General features: G+C 50.5%; 1 protein-coding gene across 5 annotated transcripts in view; it reads left to right on the top strand.

Moving 5' to 3' along the window:
* The window catches only part of FOXN3 (forkhead box N3), a 398,278-nt gene that overhangs the window by 162,963 nt on the left and 215,617 nt on the right, over positions 1-19,698 (top strand). For 4 of the 5 annotated variants that reach the window (XM_053224816.1, XM_027066388.2, XM_053224817.1 and 1 more), the window contains one exon: positions 12,660-13,216. In XM_053224816.1, coding sequence (XP_053080791.1) covers positions 12,674-13,216 — 543 coding nt within the window. In that variant the 5' untranslated portion in view covers positions 12,660-12,673. Of the gene's footprint in view, positions 1-8,955; positions 9,167-12,659; positions 13,217-19,698 lie in introns of those variants that run through there. The other variant, XM_027066387.2, reaches the window with a different exon arrangement.

The following is a 19,698-nucleotide window of genomic DNA, read 5'->3' as shown; positions in this document are numbered from 1 at the left end:
TTTGCAAAGCCTTAAGAATACTGCCTGGCACCCAATACATGCCATGTTAAGTGTTTGTTAAATATGGTTGGTCATTATTCATGCGTTCCATATTTGCAAATCCACATCCTTGCTAAAAATTATTTGTAACCCCCGAATTAAAAAATGCTCATGGTGCTTTTGTGCTCACTTGTGGATATTTTGGCAGAACGACCAAAAAATTTGAGTTGCCCAGTGGGCACTTTCCCAGCTTCTGACTTCTTGTTTGAGCTCTCATACCATGAACAAGTATCTGTTCTGTGGTCTATCTTGTGCTATGCTCTCTGTGCTTTTCCCCTGGTGATTTTTCTGTTTAAAATGGCACCTAGGGGCGCCTGGGTGGCGCAGTCAGTTAAGCGTCCGACTTCAGCCCGGTCACGATCTCGCGGTCCGTGAGCTCGAGCCCCGCGTCAGGCTCTGGGCTGATGGCTCAGAGCCTGGAGCCTGTTTCCGATTCTGTGTCTCCCTCTCTCTCTGCCCCTCCCCCGTTCATGCTCTGTCTCTCTCTGTCCCAAAAATAAATAAAAACGTTGAAAAAAAAATTAAAAAAAAAATAAATAAAAGGGCACCTAATCGTAGGGCTGAAGTGTTTAGTGTTCCTGAGTGCATGAAGGCTGATTGCCTTGTGGAGAAAATACAGAAGCCTTGTTAGAGAATCTTTGTTCAGACATGAGTTATAGCGCTGTTGGCCGTGAATTCCATGTTAATGAATCAACAATATATATTAAATAAGGTGTCTTTAAATGGAAACACAGCAAACTGTGGTTACAGACTCATCGGTTAACACAAATGCTGTCACCCGCAGCTCGCAGGAACCTGACCGTGTGTTTCCCCAGGAGCAATAGTTCAGTATTTGCTAATTCGTTGTTTGTGGAGACTTGATAGAACATAACTTGCACGAGTAACGACAATCAACTGTAGATAAATGGAGTTCAAGAGCACAGACTGGCAGCCTTTTCTAGGGCAAGCTTCTGACTGCCAGAGTCTCCCTTGGAAGGGCAGGAGAAGCAGAAGTAATTCTGGCCACGTGGAGTGCCTCAGCTGGACACAGATTTTTCTATCAGATCTGGAAAAAAAAAAAAAAAAGAGAGAGATGTAACCACATCTGGTCTTTTATAAGCACAAGTCGTTATAGAGGATCAATGGGAAAAGAGAGTCCATCTTCCCCCTCCCCCACAAACTCTTAAGAGTATTTTCCCTTATCTTTGGACCTTTGTAAGAGTTTGTAGAGCAAGTTGGATCCTGAAAACCTATACACTGAAAGCCTTCAAGCAACCAGACAAAAGACACCACAACACAGGGTATAATGTGTGTTATACTTAAGCAATTCTCTTGTTTGCTCAGAGCCCCGGCCTTTGCAGAAAGGAATCGGTTTGTCCCTTGTGGTAGAAAAGATCACAAAATACTTTAACTTGGTGGAAAGCTTTGCCAACGTATTTATTTCCCCCCAAACTCTTACTTTATGAAATGTTTGCCAGTTGTTTCACACATAGGGTATATGAGAATGTGAAGATGGTCCTGAATCAGGAAGGCTCCACTCAAAACGACTGGAAAATGCAAATGGCGGGGACCAAAGGGGGTGTGGTGGCCAAGGTGGCCCACAGAAGATAATAATACGCTTGTAGCCTCTTATTTTGCCAATTTCCGAGTTTTCATGGTTTTAAGCCCTGTCCCAACAAACCCCCCTAAGTACAATGTTGCGCATTCCAGGGCTTGTTTTCAGGAAGTACTGGCTGAGTGTCTCCTGTGTGTGTCAGGCCCTTGAGTCACTGTGTGGCGTTTACTGGATCGCAGGGGTAGGCAGTCTGGTGGGCATGTTAACAGCCTTGCTATGGTATCTCCCTTGGCTAAATTCCTAGAGGTTGGAAATTTAGGGTCAATGGCTGGGCTCGTTTAAGTTGTAATTGAACAGTTGAGCCAAGTCACAATCTTTCGGACACCCACACCAACGCTGGTATGATTATTCTTTCTCAGCCTTTGCCAATCTGATAGATGAAATGAGATCTCACAATTGCTTTAATTTGCATTTGTTTTTACGGAGGTGGAGCCTCTTTTCGTGGGTATATGATCATTTTTGTTTCTCTTTTGGTGGATTTGCCCCTTTCTCATTAGGGTGATGCTTTTTTTTTTTTTTTTCTCATTGATTGTAGGGGCTAAAATTTAAAATATTAACCTTTTTATCTGTGTATGGCATATATTTCCTCATTTTTAAATCTATCTTTTAACTTGATTTATGACTCTGGCACTGCACGCAAATTTTAAATTGGTATGCAGTCAAATATGTCAATATTTTCCTTTTGATTTATTTACTTAACAAAAACAACAGTGCTAAGTGCCAGGGCACCATTATATGTGTTTTACAAGTATTAATTCATTTGATCTTTGTCAGAGCCCCGTGAAGTGGGTATTGCTGTTATTCTCCCTCCCTGCCCATTTTTTTTTAAGATGAAGAAACTAGGTGGGGAGAAAGAAGTTAAGTACTTTAAGGTTAGCCAGCTGGTACGTGGTGAAGTGAGAATATGAACCCAGTCCCAGGTTCTTATGCTAGCCATTAGGCTATACCACCTCCGGCCGTGGTACTTTGCTCTGTGTGTGTGTGTGTGTGTGTGTATGTGCGCGTGTGTGTGCACGTGCACGCACATGTGTGCATGTATTTATCTGTGGTCACTTCATAAATCTCCCCGGGTCTCCTGGATCCGTGAGGGCAAGAGCTACACCTCTTACCTTTCCAGCTTCCTTCCCAGTCCCCTCCACACAGTCCTGGGCATAGAGTAGATAGATGCTTCATACATAGTTGTTGAGTGAATGAATGGACTAAGTCTGGATTCTGGATCATTCGCTCACACATATGGCCCCATGGGTGTTCTCAGCCTCAGCTGACGGGTTCTGTGTTCCCATGTTGTCTCCAGCAGGTGACTTGATAAGCTTAGGTTTGGGACGGGCACGTGAGCTAATGAACTTCACTCTACACGTTTGGCTGTACTTTCCCTAGCCACACATCCCTCCCTCCCTTCTCTCCTCAAATAAGCCTCCTGGCTCCGTTCCCTGCTGGAGAAATTCAAAGAAGCCTTTTCCCAGGCTACACCCTTCAGAACCTGTCATGTAAACACCAAGAATGCACAGGAGGAAAGCCCAAGAGAGGATGAAGAGCAGGTGGCAAGACCCCGGACCAATCCGTGAAACTCTTCAAGAGTGGGGGGCCTCCCAGCTCTCACGCTGGGTCTCTCTTCCTCCTGGGCCCAAGGGAAGGAAGCCAGCAGCCCTTTTTACCATTACAAACAGCATTCTCATATATTATCTCAGAGAGACTTAGTCAACCCATGATTAAGGGGTTTCCTTTGACCATAATCTTCCCTTCTCTTCTCGTATTTGACAAATCCTCTTGGTTTTTCCCTTGAAGGCTTTCATACGTTCATTTTTTCCAGTCTCGCTGACTGTTCTCTAATTCGCAAAGCGGGGGTCCCTCAGCCTCCAGCAGCAGCACCCCTGGGAGCTTGTTAGAGATGTGAAGTCTCAGGCCACAGCAGAGACCTGCTGAATCACAAACTCCGGGGGTGGGGGCCAGCAAGCTGCGTTTTAATAAGTCGTACAGGTAATTTTGGTGCGCACTCAAGGTTGAGGACCACTGCTCTAATGGGATCCTTCCCCCCCCCCGCCCCTTACAGAACATTGTATACGTAATGGGTGTTCACTGTAGAAGACATGGAATATAATAGACACGTTTGAAAGAAGCAGGCCAGAAAAATTACCCCATAACTCTCCTACTCGGAGGGGATCACTACTTTAATATTTTATAATTTCTGAAAACATAGTAAAAAAAAAACCCTTTATTCCCTTTTGTATGGATTCTGGCATTGCTTTCTCAGTACTTTTGTCTGCTTTGGGTCTCTTACTTTTTTCCTTCCCTCTCCCAAAACTCACCTTGAATCCACAATTCCATTCTTCTCCTCCTCCTCCCCCCCCTTCTTTTTAAATTGAGATATATTTGACATACAACATTGTGTGTAAATTTAAGGTGTCTGACATATAGATTTGATACATTTATATTACAGTATGATTGCCACTGTGGCATTAGCTAATACCTTTGCGGCGTCACGTTGTTATCATTTGTTTTAGTGTTGAGAACAATTAAGATCTAGTCCGTTAGTTTAATGTTTATAATACAGGTTTCTTGTCGATAATTACTGTGCTGTATTAGGTGTCCAGGACTTATTTATCTACTAGCTCCAAGCCATTCATCTTTTTAAGCATATTTCTGATAGCATAACTTCTGCACTCAAAAATATTCGAGGGTGGTTCGGTCGGCTAAGTGTCCGACTTCGGCTCAGGTCGTAATCTCACGGTTCATGAGTTGGAGCCCCGCGTCGGGCTCTGTGCTGACAGCTCAGAGCCTGGAGCGAGCCTGCTTCGGATTCTGTGTCTCCCTCTCTCTCTCTGCCCCTCCCTTGCTCACACTCTGTCTCTCTCTCAAAAATGAATAAACGTTAAAAAAAATATATTCAATGAGTTCGTCTTGCCCTTTGAATTAGTGCTTAGAAACTGCTCATTTTAGCATTCGAGGAGTTTTGTCATACAGTGTTTCCGCTCTTCTCCACTAATACGCATGGCCTCATAGGTGCCATTGTGTGGCTCTTGACCCAGTGCTATGTACTTGGTAAGCACTCAGTAAATATTTGCTCAAGGAACAAATGCATCTCTAATACAATCAAGTCGTATTTGATAAATCTGCATGTGCCATTTATTTCTCCTACATGGAACAATGGTTTCTGCTGTAGTGCCTGCTTAAAATGTCTGGGATCCCTCCTAGAAGATTCTGATCCATTAGGTTGTGGCTTCCTGGGTACCCCTAAGAGAAAAGCTCAGCTCTATAACATGCCTTCCCCATTTCCACAGATCCAGTACGAACCCATCTTTATTAGATGTCCTCCTTCCAAAGTCATCCCCAGTCCCGTTGTGCCCGATGAGTCCACCATGCCCCCTCGCCTCAGCTGTTAGGAGGGGGTGGGCAGAAAGGAGTCGCCTAAGTCAGGCTGAGCCAATCAGGTTATTTCCCTGAGAACTGAGTCATGTAGTGGAAGACAGAGGCAGTCAGAAGGCGGTGGGTGCTGAAGGTCAGAAGGTTATCTGGACTTGGTGTGGGCAGCCACGTGTGGTCATAAGCGAGCAGAGGAAGCCAACGAGAGTGGAATAGATATGCAGAGGGAAGGAGGAAAGACGGTGTGGTCTCAGAGGGAAGGAGGAGGAGGAGGGGGAGAGAAACTGCCTGATGACGCCCGGGTTCTAAGAAGCCCAGCTGTGCTGCCTGCCCAGGGCTGCCCGGGTTCCTGCTCATGTGTCTTCACTGGAGTCAGCTGGAAGGATCCCCGACCAGGCGATCATCTTTGCAGGCCTGCCTCACATTCCTCCGCATGTATGAAAGTCCCCCGCCTTCCCGCCTGCCGTGTCCTCCTCTCACTGCTCGTCTCTCCAGGTGTTACTGCCTCAAGGGGGGTTCGGGGGCTTCACCCTGAACTTTTCCATAAATAATCACGTTGGCCAAAGAGCCAGTGATGGGGAAAGGGGCTTTCATGTTGCGGGGCAGAGAAGCCTGTGGGAGAAGAAAGAACAAAACCTCAGGGGGAGGGGCACTCTGCACACAGGAGGAGCCTGAAGTTCCACACTGACTGGGGACCCACAGGGCTGGAGTCCAGACACATGTGTGCCTCGGGCCCATGCCCAGAAGGCGCTGTCGAAAGGTCCCAGCAGGTCCCCAGCCAGGAAGTAAAGTGTCGCCCAAAGTGAGTTCCAGGGCACACGCAGGATTCTTCTGTCAAACGTGTTTATAGAACAATGGTTTCAACAGTTCCACTCGGTGTTTGGAGACTTCTCAGGGTCTAAGGCACAAGGGTGCTTTTTGAAAAGTTCAAGAGGGGAGTTGAAAATGGAGTCGTTCTGAAGAATTTGGCCGCTGCACCCTTTTGTCAGGGAGCATGTTCCAGAGCTGGGGTTGGATGGAATTAAGAGGTGGAGAGGCCACTCTGAGCTTTGGGCAAAGCTGAGCTTCCTTTGGCTTTGGGCAAATATGTGGATCCCCCCCCATTTCAGACAGACAGGGAGGCAGACATGAGTGGAGTAGTCTGGTCTCCACACCAGGCAGTGCTGGTCCACCGCTGCCTCTTCGGAGTGACCTCTCTTGCCACGTTTGTAACGGGGGAGAGAAATTAAGGCACACAGATGGTCCCTGACTTAACGATAGTTGGACATACAAGTTTTCGACTTTGTGATGGTGTGAGAGCGATACACCTTCGGTAGAAACCAAACTTCAGATTCTGGATTTGGATCTTTCCCTGAGCTCGTGAGGTACCTTACGATCCTCTCTCGGGACGCGGCAAAGCCCCAGCTCCCAGTGGCCACACCATCAGTGGGGTAAGCAACTGATACACTACAGCCATTCTGTACCTGCACAACCATTCGGTTTTTTGCTTTCTGTACGGTAGTCAAGAAGTTGGATGAGGTATTCAACACTTGGCGTCAGATGATTTTGCCCCGTTGAGGCTAATGTAAGTGTTCTGTGCGCGTTCAAGGTGCACGTTCAAGTTTAGCTAGGCTGAGCGGTGATGTTGGGCCGGTTAGGTATGTTAGATGCGTTGTCGACTTAGGGATATTTTCAGCTTAAAGATGGGCTTATTGGGAGGTTAACCCCATCCTCAGCTGAGGCAGGTCTGTACGTTGGAGAATGGAAGAAACCAAAAACATGCAGAAGAAAGGCAAGCTAATAAAAGCTTGTCTCCCCTTACCCCACCCGCTGCCTAGGGCTTCTCCTGCCCCAAGGCTTATCTGTTTTAAAGGTTTTGTTCACGTTAGGATGGCTGGTTTGGACACAGGAGGCTAAACAGCTTGCACGGAGAATTTTGAGAAGGACATATTCCGTGCATTGAACCCTGGGGACAAAGAAAGGACTGGAAGGAAAATGAACATGCCATTTCCCTTCCTGTAAAGAGATCTCTAGCTACGGTGTGAGGGTAGTTGGCCACGGGGAGGGCTGGGAGCTGATGATGCAAGAGGAGGAGGGAAGGGGAGTGTTTCTTCCTCTCTGGGTGGGCAAGGGGCTTGCACAAAGGTCTCTGGCCTTGATTCCTTTGATGGGGGATTCAGCAGCCTCAACTGATACACTGAAGGAGGGTCTCCACTGGAGCTCAGTCGGGCTTTTGTCACTTAAGTTCTGACGCTTAGTCTCTGGCGCAAGGCTTCAGTCGTCTCTAGCTTGTTTCTCTCATCTTACACCTCTTGCTTGATGAGTTTGGGTAGGTCCCATCAAGTGCCCGGTAATTCAAAGGGGTGGGGCTGGATGACCTCCGGCTTTCCCTGGGCCCCCACCTTGGAATCCTCTCCGGGGTGGAATCTGCCCATAGAACTAACTGGTAAGTGATAAGGCCTGTGGGGGAATGCCTTTGCCGAAGACTTGCCACCCACCACTCTGAGGCTTTGTGAACAAGGAATGACTCCCAGATCTATTGGGGTTTCCTTATATTTTGGAAAAAAAAAATTGAGAAGCCCTTGGGATTTTTCCTCCCCTTTCGGGGAGGTTAAAAGGGACTGCAGACAAGGGGGGTTTCAGAGGGAGATCATTCTCGACCCTGCTCGCTGGTTTTTCTGCAGTTTTCGGAAAGCTCAAGATGGCCGGCCCGCTGGCTCAGGTGGGCTTAGGTGGGGGTGGGGGTGGGGGTGGGTTGTCACCTGGGCTTCTCCTCTGTGGAGGAACCTACTGAATTGGCTACGTGGGAGTGGTGTGCAATCATATTTTTATTTATGTCACCACCAGGGTGTCCTGTTGGACTCTCCTTTCGTCCTCTCCCAAGGCTGCTGGTTGGTGTGGCTTAAGCAGTGGGTGGCCGTCCTTTGGAGGAGCCCAAAGACTTGGAGTGGTGGCTGCGCCGGTCGCTGGGTGGCCCTGCGAATTGTGTGTCGGGTTTCCGAGAACTCAAAATGTGAAGGCGATAAGGCTGGGTTTTTTTCCTCGAGGTTTATAAGTCGGTCGCGGCGCCCAGCATTTCCCCACTGGAGAGGCCCCACCGGCGTGGCCTTTAGGACGGGCCTCCTGCTCGCCTGTCTGTAATGGCCACCCTCCCTCCCCGAGCAGACACGCGCCGGCAGACGACAGGAGGAGCGGCCACCGGGGCGGGAGGCTGCGGTGCCTTTGTGCCTTTCCTCCCGGGGCTCCAGGTGGGCGCTGGAGGAGGGCCGGGGACTGCCCCGGGAGCCCCGCCAGGACGCCGTAGTTGGGGAGAAGTGGAATCACTTCTCCCCCTCGCAAGCCTCGCCCGCATCGTAATTCTTTTTATTTTTACTTTCGAGCCTTGTAAGGCATGCGGATGGGGTAGGAGCGTTCCGGCGACACGTTGCCAGCGGCGCAGCGCCGGCCCGCCCGCGTGGCCGGAGCCCGGGGAAGGGGCAGGCCGCGCGCCGCCCGCCCGGCCGGCCGCCCAGCCCCGCCGCCCACGGTCGCGGCCGCCCCGGGTCGCGGCGCCCGCGCCGCTCACCCCCGGCCCGCGGCGCGGCGGGAGGCGAGTCCGCGCGGCCCAGGCCGGCCTGGGCCCCGGCTGCGCCCCGGGAGCGCCCGGGCGCGGCGCGCGGGGTCGACCGCGGCGAGGGGGGCGCGGGCAGGGGGCGCCCCGGCGGGTCCGCACCCCGGGCCGCCGGCGGCCCGGCCCACGTTTTCCCTCTCTCCGGCTCCCTCCGCCCCCTCCGCTCCGTCCCTCCCCTCCGCGCCCCTCCCTCCCCGCGCTTCCCCTCCTCCTGCCTGGTCATGTGTCGCCTTTTTTTGTTTGCAGTGGAAACAATTTCTCGCCGCTCGGCGCGCCCCGGCCCGACGCGCCGCGGCGGAGGCGAGCGGGAGGCGGGACGGGGCGGGGAGAGCGGCGGGGCCGGCGGGAGGACGCGCGGCGCGCCCGGCGGACGCCGCAGGTCCCATGCCGCGCCGCGACCCCCGCGCCCCTGCCGCCCGCGCCCGCGGCCGCCCCCCGCCGCCCGCCGCCCCGGGCTCGCCGCGCCGCGCCCGCGCGTCCTTAGCCGGGCCACCAAGCGATGCCCGCTGGGCGCCCGCGAAACTTTGTCGGCTCCCGCTGAAGGGCTGCGGCGCCCCCGCGCCCCCGCGCCCCGCTCCGGCCAGGTGAGTTTGCTCCCCGCTCCCGCCGGCGCCCCAGTGGGGTTGGGGTGACTCGGGGCGGGGGCGCTCGTCCGAGGCCGTCCTGGAGGCGACCTCGCCGCTCTCGGCAGACCAGGGACTCCGCAGTTCCTGGGGGAAGGGCTCGGGGTGGGGGGCCCGGCCGGGCGCGGAGACGGCAGCCCCAGAGCGGGGAAGTTGCCCGGTCCGAAGAGTTTCCTGCCCCGACGTGCGGGCTGTTTCCCGGTGCCTCGATTTCCGAAAGACGCCCGAAGGGAGCAGAGTTGGTATTGTCCGCGGGGGACGGGATCCCCGCCGTTCCGGGCCGGGGGAGGGGGTGCCGATCCAGGGGAGACCCCAAGATGAGAAACAGGCTCCTAACAAAGATGCCCCCTCCCCCCAAACTGCAGGCTTGGCACCGGCAGCGAGCGTCTCCCGAGACCCCCGAGGCCCGACCCCTCCTCACCCCGACTCTCTAGGAAACCGTCCTCGGGCCCTGGAGAAGTTGGGGGGACGGCGGGCTTTTATTGATGTGTTTTTAAGGCTCGCCGCGGTGCGGCCAATAAAAGGTTTATGACATCTGACCGGCAGTGAAGGTATGCGAGCTCCCAATTGCCTAGTATACGGGGAGCGGAGCAGTTTCCTCGTTGCCTGGCAACGCCGCTGATTGACGCGAAACGCAGCCAATCGCCGCTCCCGCAGGTCCCCTTGAAATGTTTTTGACAAGTACAGTAGATTGGAGTGGAGCGCGTGCGCGCGCGCGCGCGCGCGCGGAGGGGGGTTACCCGGCTCCTCCAAACTGGAGACTGCCCTGCTCGGCTTGGAGAGGGTTTCTTAACTTTTTAAAGTTCACTTCCAACATCTGCTCCGAGCTGGGCCAGTAATGTGTTTGTCAGTTATTTGGAAACCTTCTGATAGCGGGCAAGAAACTCGCTTTCCTGCTGTATTTTCTCCGTTAAAACGCAAATAAGATAACAAAACACAGCAAGTCGTAGAGAAACAAAAAGAGGGTGTGTGTGTGTGTGTGTGTGTGGAACGGAACCAATAGCAAACCGAAAAGTTGTAAGGAGGTCACTAGTGAATAACTATTTGCGTATCTGGTGGAGCAGATTAAAAATGTTTGCTTAACTGCAGACTCACATGATCCGGATTCTCGCTCCCTCTCTCTCTTTCTTTTTTCTTTCCCTCTAAAATAGGAGGAAAAAAGATTTGGCAGATTATGTAGTTAGAGTATAATAATGGAAAACTCCTCAGCTGTGGTTTCTGGGAACTGTTTTTTAAAATGGAACTGTGGTGATCAGCAGGTCTTAATATTGTTGCCATGAAATGCTGGATTTATAAAGAGCATGGGGGGATAGGAACACAAAGCAGACCGATGATTCAAGAGCACTGAAGCCTCATCACCCTCTTTTCTTGACTTTTCTAATAAAGCCATATTGCTGGCAGTGTTTGTTTAAAACAAAAGAAAACATGGAGCATAGTGTGTTAGTTCCTTTAGGAAGCTACTGACAAATAAGCACATTGAAAAGAAAGAGCAGCATGTTGTCATAGCAACAGTGCAATTAAATTACTTTACTGTCAGCCATGATATAATTTTCCTGTTTGGAAGCTCAGGAGACATAAAACTTTCATCTGGAGCTGAAGTTGACTTCAGTGGCTGAGTAGTTGTTCTGTTTTGTACTCCACTGTGTGGATATCCCCGGTTATCAGAAACTTGGGGTTTTTTGATGGGATCCGGGGAAACGTTGAGAGGACAAGCCTAGCTTTGATTTGTTCACAAGGAAGGTAAAAAGCATGATCAGCTGGGTCTCTGTCACAGCCCCAGACCTAAAGACACTAGCTTATTCTAAATTGTGTCCTGTGCTACACAGGTTAGTTTCCTTATTTGACAGAAAGAAATATTCCCTGTGGATGAGCCTGAAGTATCTGAATTGCTCTGTCTCTGTCAGTCTTTGATGCCCATGGAGGTTTTCTCTCCTTAGAGTCGGGCATCTCATAGCAGCTCCGGAGCGCTTTCTCACACCTTCTGCCAGCGGGTTCTGTGTGTCTACCTTTCGGAAGAGGGAGGGGGTTGCGGTTCATCAGGCACCCGAGGCTGGCCGGCCTGTTGGGTGCCTCACATTATGCTTTCTAGAATCGCATTCTAGAGCTTTCCCAGCTGAAGTGGCAGTTACTTTCAGCATAGTGTCAATGGACATTTAGAGCCTTAGGATGATCATGTCTGCTTTTGTGTTCATTCTTTTTTTTTTTTTTTTTTTTTTCTAGATAGATTGCTTGATCTTCTTAGGGGGAAAAAATAAAACAGACGTGCTTCTTAAACCAAGCACATTGTGTGAGGGCTACAAGCGGACAGTGGGAGACCTCTTTCATTATCTTCACTGTTCTTTCTGTCTTACACTGAGTACCGGGGGGTTGAATGTGCTTTGTATCTATCGGGGTCATTCTGTTGGTGGACTGGCCACGTCCTCGTTTTCTTTTCTCGTCACATGTTGCACTCCCTGTTCTAGGTCATTGATAAAAATGGGGGTGGCATGGCGGGGGTGCAGAACAGAATTCTCTAGCAATTTTTGTTGAATTTGCCTTCCAGTCTTGAAGCTGCCGGTTGTCTTTTTTTTTTTTCCCCCACCAATTCTGACGTCAGTTCATGGCTTGTCTTCACGTTCCCACGTATTCGTGTGGTGCCCGAAGTTACTCACTTTTTCATTTGGAGGTGTAGGGTCCCAGCAATTAAATGTAACGTCTCCCTGTAGTTCTGATCCCCCGAACTCCTTGTTAGCGCTCTTTAGACTCGCCAACCCGTAATCACAGTTGCAGAGTTTTGGGTCATGACTTGGGGAGAAAAGATACAATCATATAAACCACGAGCAGATGATGCACACTGTGGTCACACTTGAATTCCGAGGCGGTTGTCATGGTTTTCGTGTGGTGACAGCTCGACTTAACCTGAAACACCTGGCCTTAAACTTGGAGGTATTGTCTTTTTTGGGGGAAGGATAAACCACGAGACCGTAATAACCCAAAGCGACAGGAGCGGTGCATTGTCCTTACTCCGTAGTGTCTCTCGTGAGGCTTGGGTGCATCTTACCTGTCTGTAGATTCACGTATTGTGGAGAAACTGAGGCACCAACACCGAAGCTTTTCCCAGGGTCACAGTGAGAGTCTGCACGAATCCGGGAAGAAGCCTTTGTAGATTCTCCCTTTCTTCTCATGATGCGTTTGCATATTAGAGGTGTACTGTAAATATTTCCAGTCTTGTATTTTCGAGGCGATGGAGTCACTGTGCTGCAGGCATGGTGGACGGATTTTACTTAGGAGTGCTTCTCCCTGTGGTGGAGTCGTGGGTTTGTGTTACCCGGCGTCGGAGCCCTGAGATGGGCTTCCTGTAGGGCCAGGGGTCCGTAGAGGTGGCACGGGTGGGAGGTGGGCCCGGTAGAATTAGGAGGGCACGGCTGCCTCTGTTTTGGGTTTCACCAACTCATCTGTTCTCTGTGTTTACCAGGAGCCTTCACGTAAATGGGTCCAGTCATGCCTCCCAGTAAGAAGCCAGAAAGCTCAGGAATTAGCGTCTCCAGTCGGCTGAGTCAGTGTTACCGGGGCAGCGGTTTCTCCAAGGCCCTGCAGGAGGACGATGACCTCGACTTTTCTCTGCCTGACATCCGATTAGAAGAGGGGGCCATGGAAGATGAAGAGCTGACCAATCTGAACTGGCTTCACGAGAGCAAGAACTTGCTGAAGAGCTTCGGGGAGTCGGTCCTGAGGAGCGTCAGCCCCGTCCAGGACCTGGACGACGACACCCCCCCATCCCCTGCCCACTCTGACATGCCCTACGATGCCAGGCAGAACCCCAACTGCAAGCCCCCCTACTCCTTTAGCTGCCTCATATTTATGGCCATCGAGGACTCTCCGACCAAGCGCCTGCCAGTAAAGGATATTTACAACTGGATCTTGGAACATTTTCCGTATTTTGCAAACGCACCTACCGGGTGGAAAAACTCAGTGAGACATAACTTGTCCTTGAATAAGTGTTTTAAGAAAGTGGACAAAGAGAGGACTCAGGTAAGCCTCTGTGTCCGGAACTCAAGGGTTCTCTTTTTGAAATGTGTAATTTCTCTCCGTGAAGAAAACATTAAGGAATGTAAATTCACTGCCCTGAAGGAGTGGTGATAAATGGGCAGTTTTATTTCACTCGTTTGGTTGCAAAGAGCTTCCTTTTCCTTAAGCGTGTCAGTTAAAGGATGTTTTTAGCGTTTGTGCCAGATTGAGGGTTTCCCACTGTGGTATCCAGACGTAACCCCAGAACCGTGGTTTGCACGCCTGATTGGTTCTTAGTAGCATCCCTCGGTGTGGATTGGGTTTAGAGTGCAAACACAGGTCCATATTCCGAGGACAGCCGTTGACCATGTGGTACGTGTATATATGTTTGAGGCAGGGTGCCGCCCCGGGCTAGGGAAAGATGGCATTTCTCTTCTTCCTTAATATTAACTTGGAGAGAGGCAGCCTCCAGGATTCTGGAATAAGTGGACGGTAATGGACATTGGGAGGTGACCAAACAGTCTACTCCGAGGCCCGACAGAAAAGGCCCGAATTGCTCAGGTGGCACTCATAAAATCAGGCACGCACACGAGTGCCTGGCAGCTTCGAAACACCCGGAGTATGAAAAATCAGGGTAAGGTCCCCCTTAGAGGTGGGCTTCCACAAGATTGAATTTGGACTGTAAAACCTTAGCTCGAGTGTCCTGGCCCCACTACAGCGAGACTGGTTTCGAGAATTTGCTTTCCCTTTTCTGTAAGGAGTGTAACCGTGGGAATGGGATTGACCGTTAGGACTGGACCACAGTGCCGTGATCGGACTTTTGAGTCCTGGAAAGTAACGCGGCCGCAGTGGGAACATAAGCCGAGAAACGTTTTCCCCACAGAGCTTTCGCGTTATTGCTGTATTTTCTGGCTTTGTTTCTCGTGGTAGAGGGACGCTGCGCCGTGTAGCCGGCAGTCTGCCTTTCACCCTTTTAGAGGTTCAGGTGTGGGCTCAGGACCCACTGTCGTGCGGGGTCGCTGGCTGTGCAGTGCTGGGGCCTTTCTTCCTCTCCAGACACACGTTCCTGTTTCCAGTAGACTCTTGGGCCTGAGAAGACTCTGCTGGTCTTGGGCTTGGAAGAACTGGAATAAGGAAGCGGCAAAGCCGTATTTCTCCTTGCTGCACCTGTACCCGTTTGTCTGCAAATGCAGTTCCCCTGGAGTTTATGCTCATGACGGGGAGCGGGCATATATGGAAGGGTGATGCCCGGGTCCAGTGTGCAAACGTGGACCTTCCCCAGGTCCTTATTTTTACGCAGCTGTGACAATTGTGGGGCGCCGCTCTCGTACCCGGGCGCCCGCTACGCTCCTTCCTCCCCTCCACGTCTCAGAATGGGCGTTTGGAGACCGACCTCTGGACTTGGCTCTGTTGACTCCTTTAGCCTCATTCTCTGAACTAAGAGAAGCTTCCCTGCGCCCCAGTAAAGAGCCCCGTCTATGGTACTGATAGTTTCCGCCTAGGTGAGTCCTCGTGGGTAGGAGGGGAAAACCTTAGAAAGCAATTCCACGACTAGCACATTAGAGGAGAAAGTGCCGTTCGGGTCCCCCGAAGCCGCACGTGGCCGATAGAGCCGTGAACAGGCCGTTTATTGTGCGTGTTACCGCATGCCTGGCTCTGCGTTGGCCTCAAAGCCAGGACACGGAAAAGTCATTTAGCAAGGGTTCGCTCTGAAATGTTCAACAAGAGCAACTCCAGAGTATGCGAAGAGTCTCGGCAGGATCATTCGTCAGCCCTCCGAGTGACAGGTGTGTCGGATGGGGTGTGTGCGCGAAGGTACTGGCACACCCCCGCCCCCTGCTCTTCCCGGGTGACGGTTGTCATTCCGAATACACACAGATACCGCCTGTTGAAAGGGAACGGCTCTGAGGACGCAAGACTGTTAATCTTACGAGACGTTGAGTTCCGACCTCTTAGCCATGCTGACCTGCACGGATGCGTTTCTGATCACGTGCCCGTCAGTTTTGTGGCGGGGGGGGGGGGGGGGGGGGGGGTTGGTTCCCGTCACCTGTGATGGTGTGAGAACAAAGCTAAGAGTGGGAGATTTCCGTCTCTCTCCTCGTTCCTTGGGTTACCCTTGGGCCAGCTGGTGGCCGCGTTCGGAGGCAGATTCCCGGGGACTCCCAGCCACTTCAGGGCATTGGCGCTGGCCCACCCATTTGGGTTTTCTCCTGTGGCCAGCTGAGTGAAGGAGAAGGCCTTCTCCCTGACACTTCGCCCAGTGAAAGCCCCTTTGGCTGTACAGGTAAACTTGTTTTCTTCCCAGGGGATTTTACTTAGTGGTAGCTCCCACTCTGAGGTGGGGCCACAACGCAGTGACCACGTGCACCTGAACGTTGGTGGGAAATATGTTAGTTGAAGAGGAGAATGGAAGGCTTGCAAGTTGTATTCACATTTTTTTCTTTTAAAAGTGCGGAACCCGGTTTTAAGCTTGACGTGACTGTGGGAATGCAGAATCCTGTGTGATCCTTGTCCCCGAGGGGTTTGGAATGAGTCCCCTGCTGGACAGCTGCCTGGCTGGGATGTTGGAGAGGGAACTTACAAGATTGCATCAGAGTCACCGGTGGCACTTAAAAGCAATGAACATTTCTTGGCTCCTCCCTGGAGATTCTGGTGCAGTAGGTTTGAGGTGGGTTGGGGACAATTGGTGGTTCTGATAAGCTCCAGGGGCGTTTCTGACATGCAGCCAGATTCGAGAATCCCTGAACGAGATGCCCTTTTGGGTTCTTTCCAAAGCTGAGATTTCATCAGGAACAGCTCATGAATGAACAAGTTGGAGAGAATAGACAGTTTTGCTTCCATTTTTTTCTCTTTTTTACGTTTTATCTCTTAGAGGACTTAAAAAGATACTTAAGGACTTAGAAAATGGCTACAAAAGATAGAGTTTTATTTTTCTTCTTTAATCATAAAGAATTTCAAATATCCACGTAGAGAGAGTAGCATGATGAATCCATGTCACCCCCCCCATTGCCCATAACCAAATTCAGTGGTTAGCAAGTGGTTGTTGCCCTTCATTCATTGTTTTGTTTTGTCTGTTGCTCAAGCAGATCCTGGGTTTCATGTTTTATCCCAACATACTTCGATATGCATAAGAACAATCACCTGGGGCTCCTGAGTGGCTCAGTCGGTTAAGTTACCGACTTCAGCTCAGGTCATGATCTCATGGTTTGTGGGTTCGAGCCCCGCGTCGGGCTCTGTGCTGACAGTTCGGAGCCTGGAGCCTGCTTCAAACTCTGTGTCTCCCTCCGTCTCTGCCCCTCCCACACTCATGCTCTGTCTCTCTCTGTCTCAAAAATAAATAAACATTAAAAAAAAAAATTAAAAAAAAAAACCAAAAAACAATTGCCAGTTCCTTCCGTAACTTCAATTGCCTGTGTCGCCCCGAACAAAGTGCGCACTTCCCTAGTATCACCTAATACCAGGTCCATATCCAGAGATCCCTGAGGGTTTACATGACGTTCATTTGAATTAGGATCCAAACGTCGTTTATGCAGTGCAATTGGCTATTAAGTGCCTGTCGTCCATTTTCATCCACAGCAGCCCTACGCCTCTCTGCTTTCTGATGTCTTTCCTTGTCAAGGAGACCATCCGCTGGGCTGCAGATCGCCCCACATTCTGTCTGCTTCGGGTGGATTGCATTTAGTATGTTCTTCTGTCCCCCCCTGTATTTTCTGTGAAATGGAAGTCAGTGCTCGAGGCTGGATCACGTTCCGGGTTTCTTTCCCCTCAGAATACTTCATGGGCTCTTGTGTGTTCCAGCATCCAGAAGGCTGGTTGACCCCTCCTGGGGGGGGGATGCTGAGCTTGAACTGTGGGTTCACATGGGATCGGCTGCCACCGCCTCTGCAAAGTTTCCCACCAGCTTTTCATCTTAGGGTTTCATCTATGGATGACCTTTGCCTGAATCAATCAAGGTAGAGTTTCAGAGTCTGAGATTAAGTTTTATAGCTCCTAAATACAGATCTTAGCTAGGACTATAGATTAGCATCTGCTAACCTCTCGGACTACTTGTAAAGGGGAAGTAAAGTGGACTTCTTTTTTATAGACTGGGGATTATAAATGGTTCAGGTATGTGTGTTTCTATTTCTGTGCTTTTTCTTTACTCTCTTCTTACCAATTTAACAAAAAACATTGTTGTCACAAGAGGGTTTATAAAGGAAACACTGTACAAAGATATGTTTATTATATTGAGGGCTGAGTGCTTCATGCTTCATTTTTTGTTTAGTAATCTCTATGTGCAACTTGGGGCTCAGACCCATGACCCTGAATCACACGCTCTTCCGACTGAGCCGGCCAGGTGCCCTGGGTTGAATGCTGTCCAAGATTGTGTTTGTTTAGTTTTTAGATTCTTTTTTTTTAAATGCTTATTTGTTTGTTTGTTTAAAAAGCATTTATTTTTATTTATTTTGAGAGAGAGAGAGAGAGAACACAAGTGGGGAGGGGGAGAGAGAGAGAAAGAGAATCCCAAACAGACTCCATGCTGTCAGTGCAGAGCCCAATGCGGGGCTCGAACCCACGAACTATGAGAGAATGACCTGAGCCGAAATCAGGTATTGGATGCTTAACCAACTGAGCCACACAGGTGCCCTGCTTATTTTATTTATTTAGAGAGAGCAAGCGAGCGTAGGAGAGGGGCAGAGAGAGAGGGAGAGAGAGAATCCCAAGTAGGCTCCACATTCTCAGCGCAGAGCCCAGCGTGGGGCTCAAACTCAAGCACAGTAAGATCATGACCTGAGCTGAAATTAAGAGTCAGGCGCTTAACTGACTGAGCCACCCAGGCACCCCTAGTTTTCAGGTTCTTTAATGGAAACTCTGACTAAGGAAAAGTGAAGAACCACCTGTATTTTACAGCAACAGTAGAAGACATAATGTGGAAAGACCTGTGAACTTTCCATATGCAGTATTCCACTTCCTAACTACAGTCCTGTGAAGTAGGTCCTATTTTCCTTCCTAAAATAGGTGATGAGTTAAGCTCAGAGTGCTTAAGGAACTTGCTGGAGGTCATATAGCTAGTACCTAGCAGAGCAGGAATTCACCCTAATTCCCTCCAGCTTGGAAGGTCCTGTGCTTACATTAAGCTGGGTGCTTGATGAACCCTTCTCAGTTGACAGGCTATTAGAGATGATCTCTACATGCTTCCTCAAAGTATTCTATGAACATGAGTGATAGGGACCTCAAATGACCCCAGGAAACCCAGCGTTTACTTTGGGGCTATAGGATAGAGAAAGGTAAATATAGAGTCTTTTTGTGCTGTTGAGATGGGGCCAGATTCTGTCTTTGTCAGCAAATGGGGAGATGTGATGTCTGCACGAAGTCTGCCACTGCCCTCTCAGCTTCCTCTTTGCAAGAAATGCCCTGGGTCCGCTCCACTGGTCTGGCCCAAGCTCAGAGTCCCCTCTCCATGCACAGATACTGTTTACACAAGCTCTCCTTCACTTCCCAGCCAGCCCCCTTGACGCCTTGACGCTTTGCTTTTCCATCCTGCTGGATGAAATTCTTTATCTTTTTTTTTTTTTTTTTTTATAATATTTATTTTTGAGAGAGAGTGAGCGGGGGAGGGGCAGAGAGAGGGGGCCACAGAATATGAAGCAGGCTCCAGGCACTGAGGTGTCAGCACGGAGCCCGACGCGGGGCTCGAACTCACGAACTGCGAGATCGTGACCTGAGCTGAAGTCAGACGCTTAACCGACTGAGCCACCCAGGCACCCCTGAAACTCTTTTCCAAAGGCAGTTGGGAAAATAAGGTAGCGTCTCTTATGTGGTAGTACCCCCATGTGCACGGTCGCCTCTAACTCCCTCCTCTTGGTGGTGTCAACACGGAATCAAGAGCATTTCCCTTTCCCGTGATGCTAGTCAATGTACCCATTTAATTGGTGGCCGTTGGCAGGAAGAAGAGGGGACTTCGTTTATTTTGGATAAGTAATGCTATTTGAAAGACTGTGTAGTCCGCTTTTGAGGGCGAAGTTCCTAAAAATCAGGGTCATGCTGGGTGGTGGGGCATGCAAAAAACGGGATGGAGATTCTTCTGAAGTCTCTGGGGCAAGTGATGATCTTGTTCATCCCTGAGTGCGGGCTCCGGGCACAGCGGCGGGGACACAGCCTCTCTCTCGCAGGCGCACACTGCCTACCACACTGCTTTCTGTTGTCTTGGCTAAATAGTGACTTTGCCTCAGAAGGTCGGGACTTTACCAGGGTCTCTGCGGGGCTTGAAGTAAACATAATCCCATGTTGCAGGCCCTGGAAGAGGAGGCTTTTCATACCAGCATCCTCTGTCACCCCAAGAAGTCTGTACCGCCCTTGGCCATGCTCTCCCACCAACCCTACCAACTCTGCTCCTTCCTGATTCTTCCAGGTATCAGATGCCTTGGCTCGGGGGGGCATTTCTGGTGTCCTCCTCTCGCCAGCTGTTCAGTGTCTGCTTATTCATTCGTTCAGCAACCTTTTTAAAGTATCTGTTACGGTCAGTA

Source organism: Acinonyx jubatus, chromosome B3 (assembly GCF_027475565.1).
Source record: "Acinonyx jubatus isolate Ajub_Pintada_27869175 chromosome B3, VMU_Ajub_asm_v1.0, whole genome shotgun sequence".
Lineage (NCBI taxonomy): Eukaryota > Metazoa > Chordata > Mammalia > Carnivora > Felidae > Acinonyx > Acinonyx jubatus.
The sequence above is the reverse complement of the archived record's forward strand: the minus strand, read 5'-3'. Positions and strand labels throughout refer to the sequence as shown.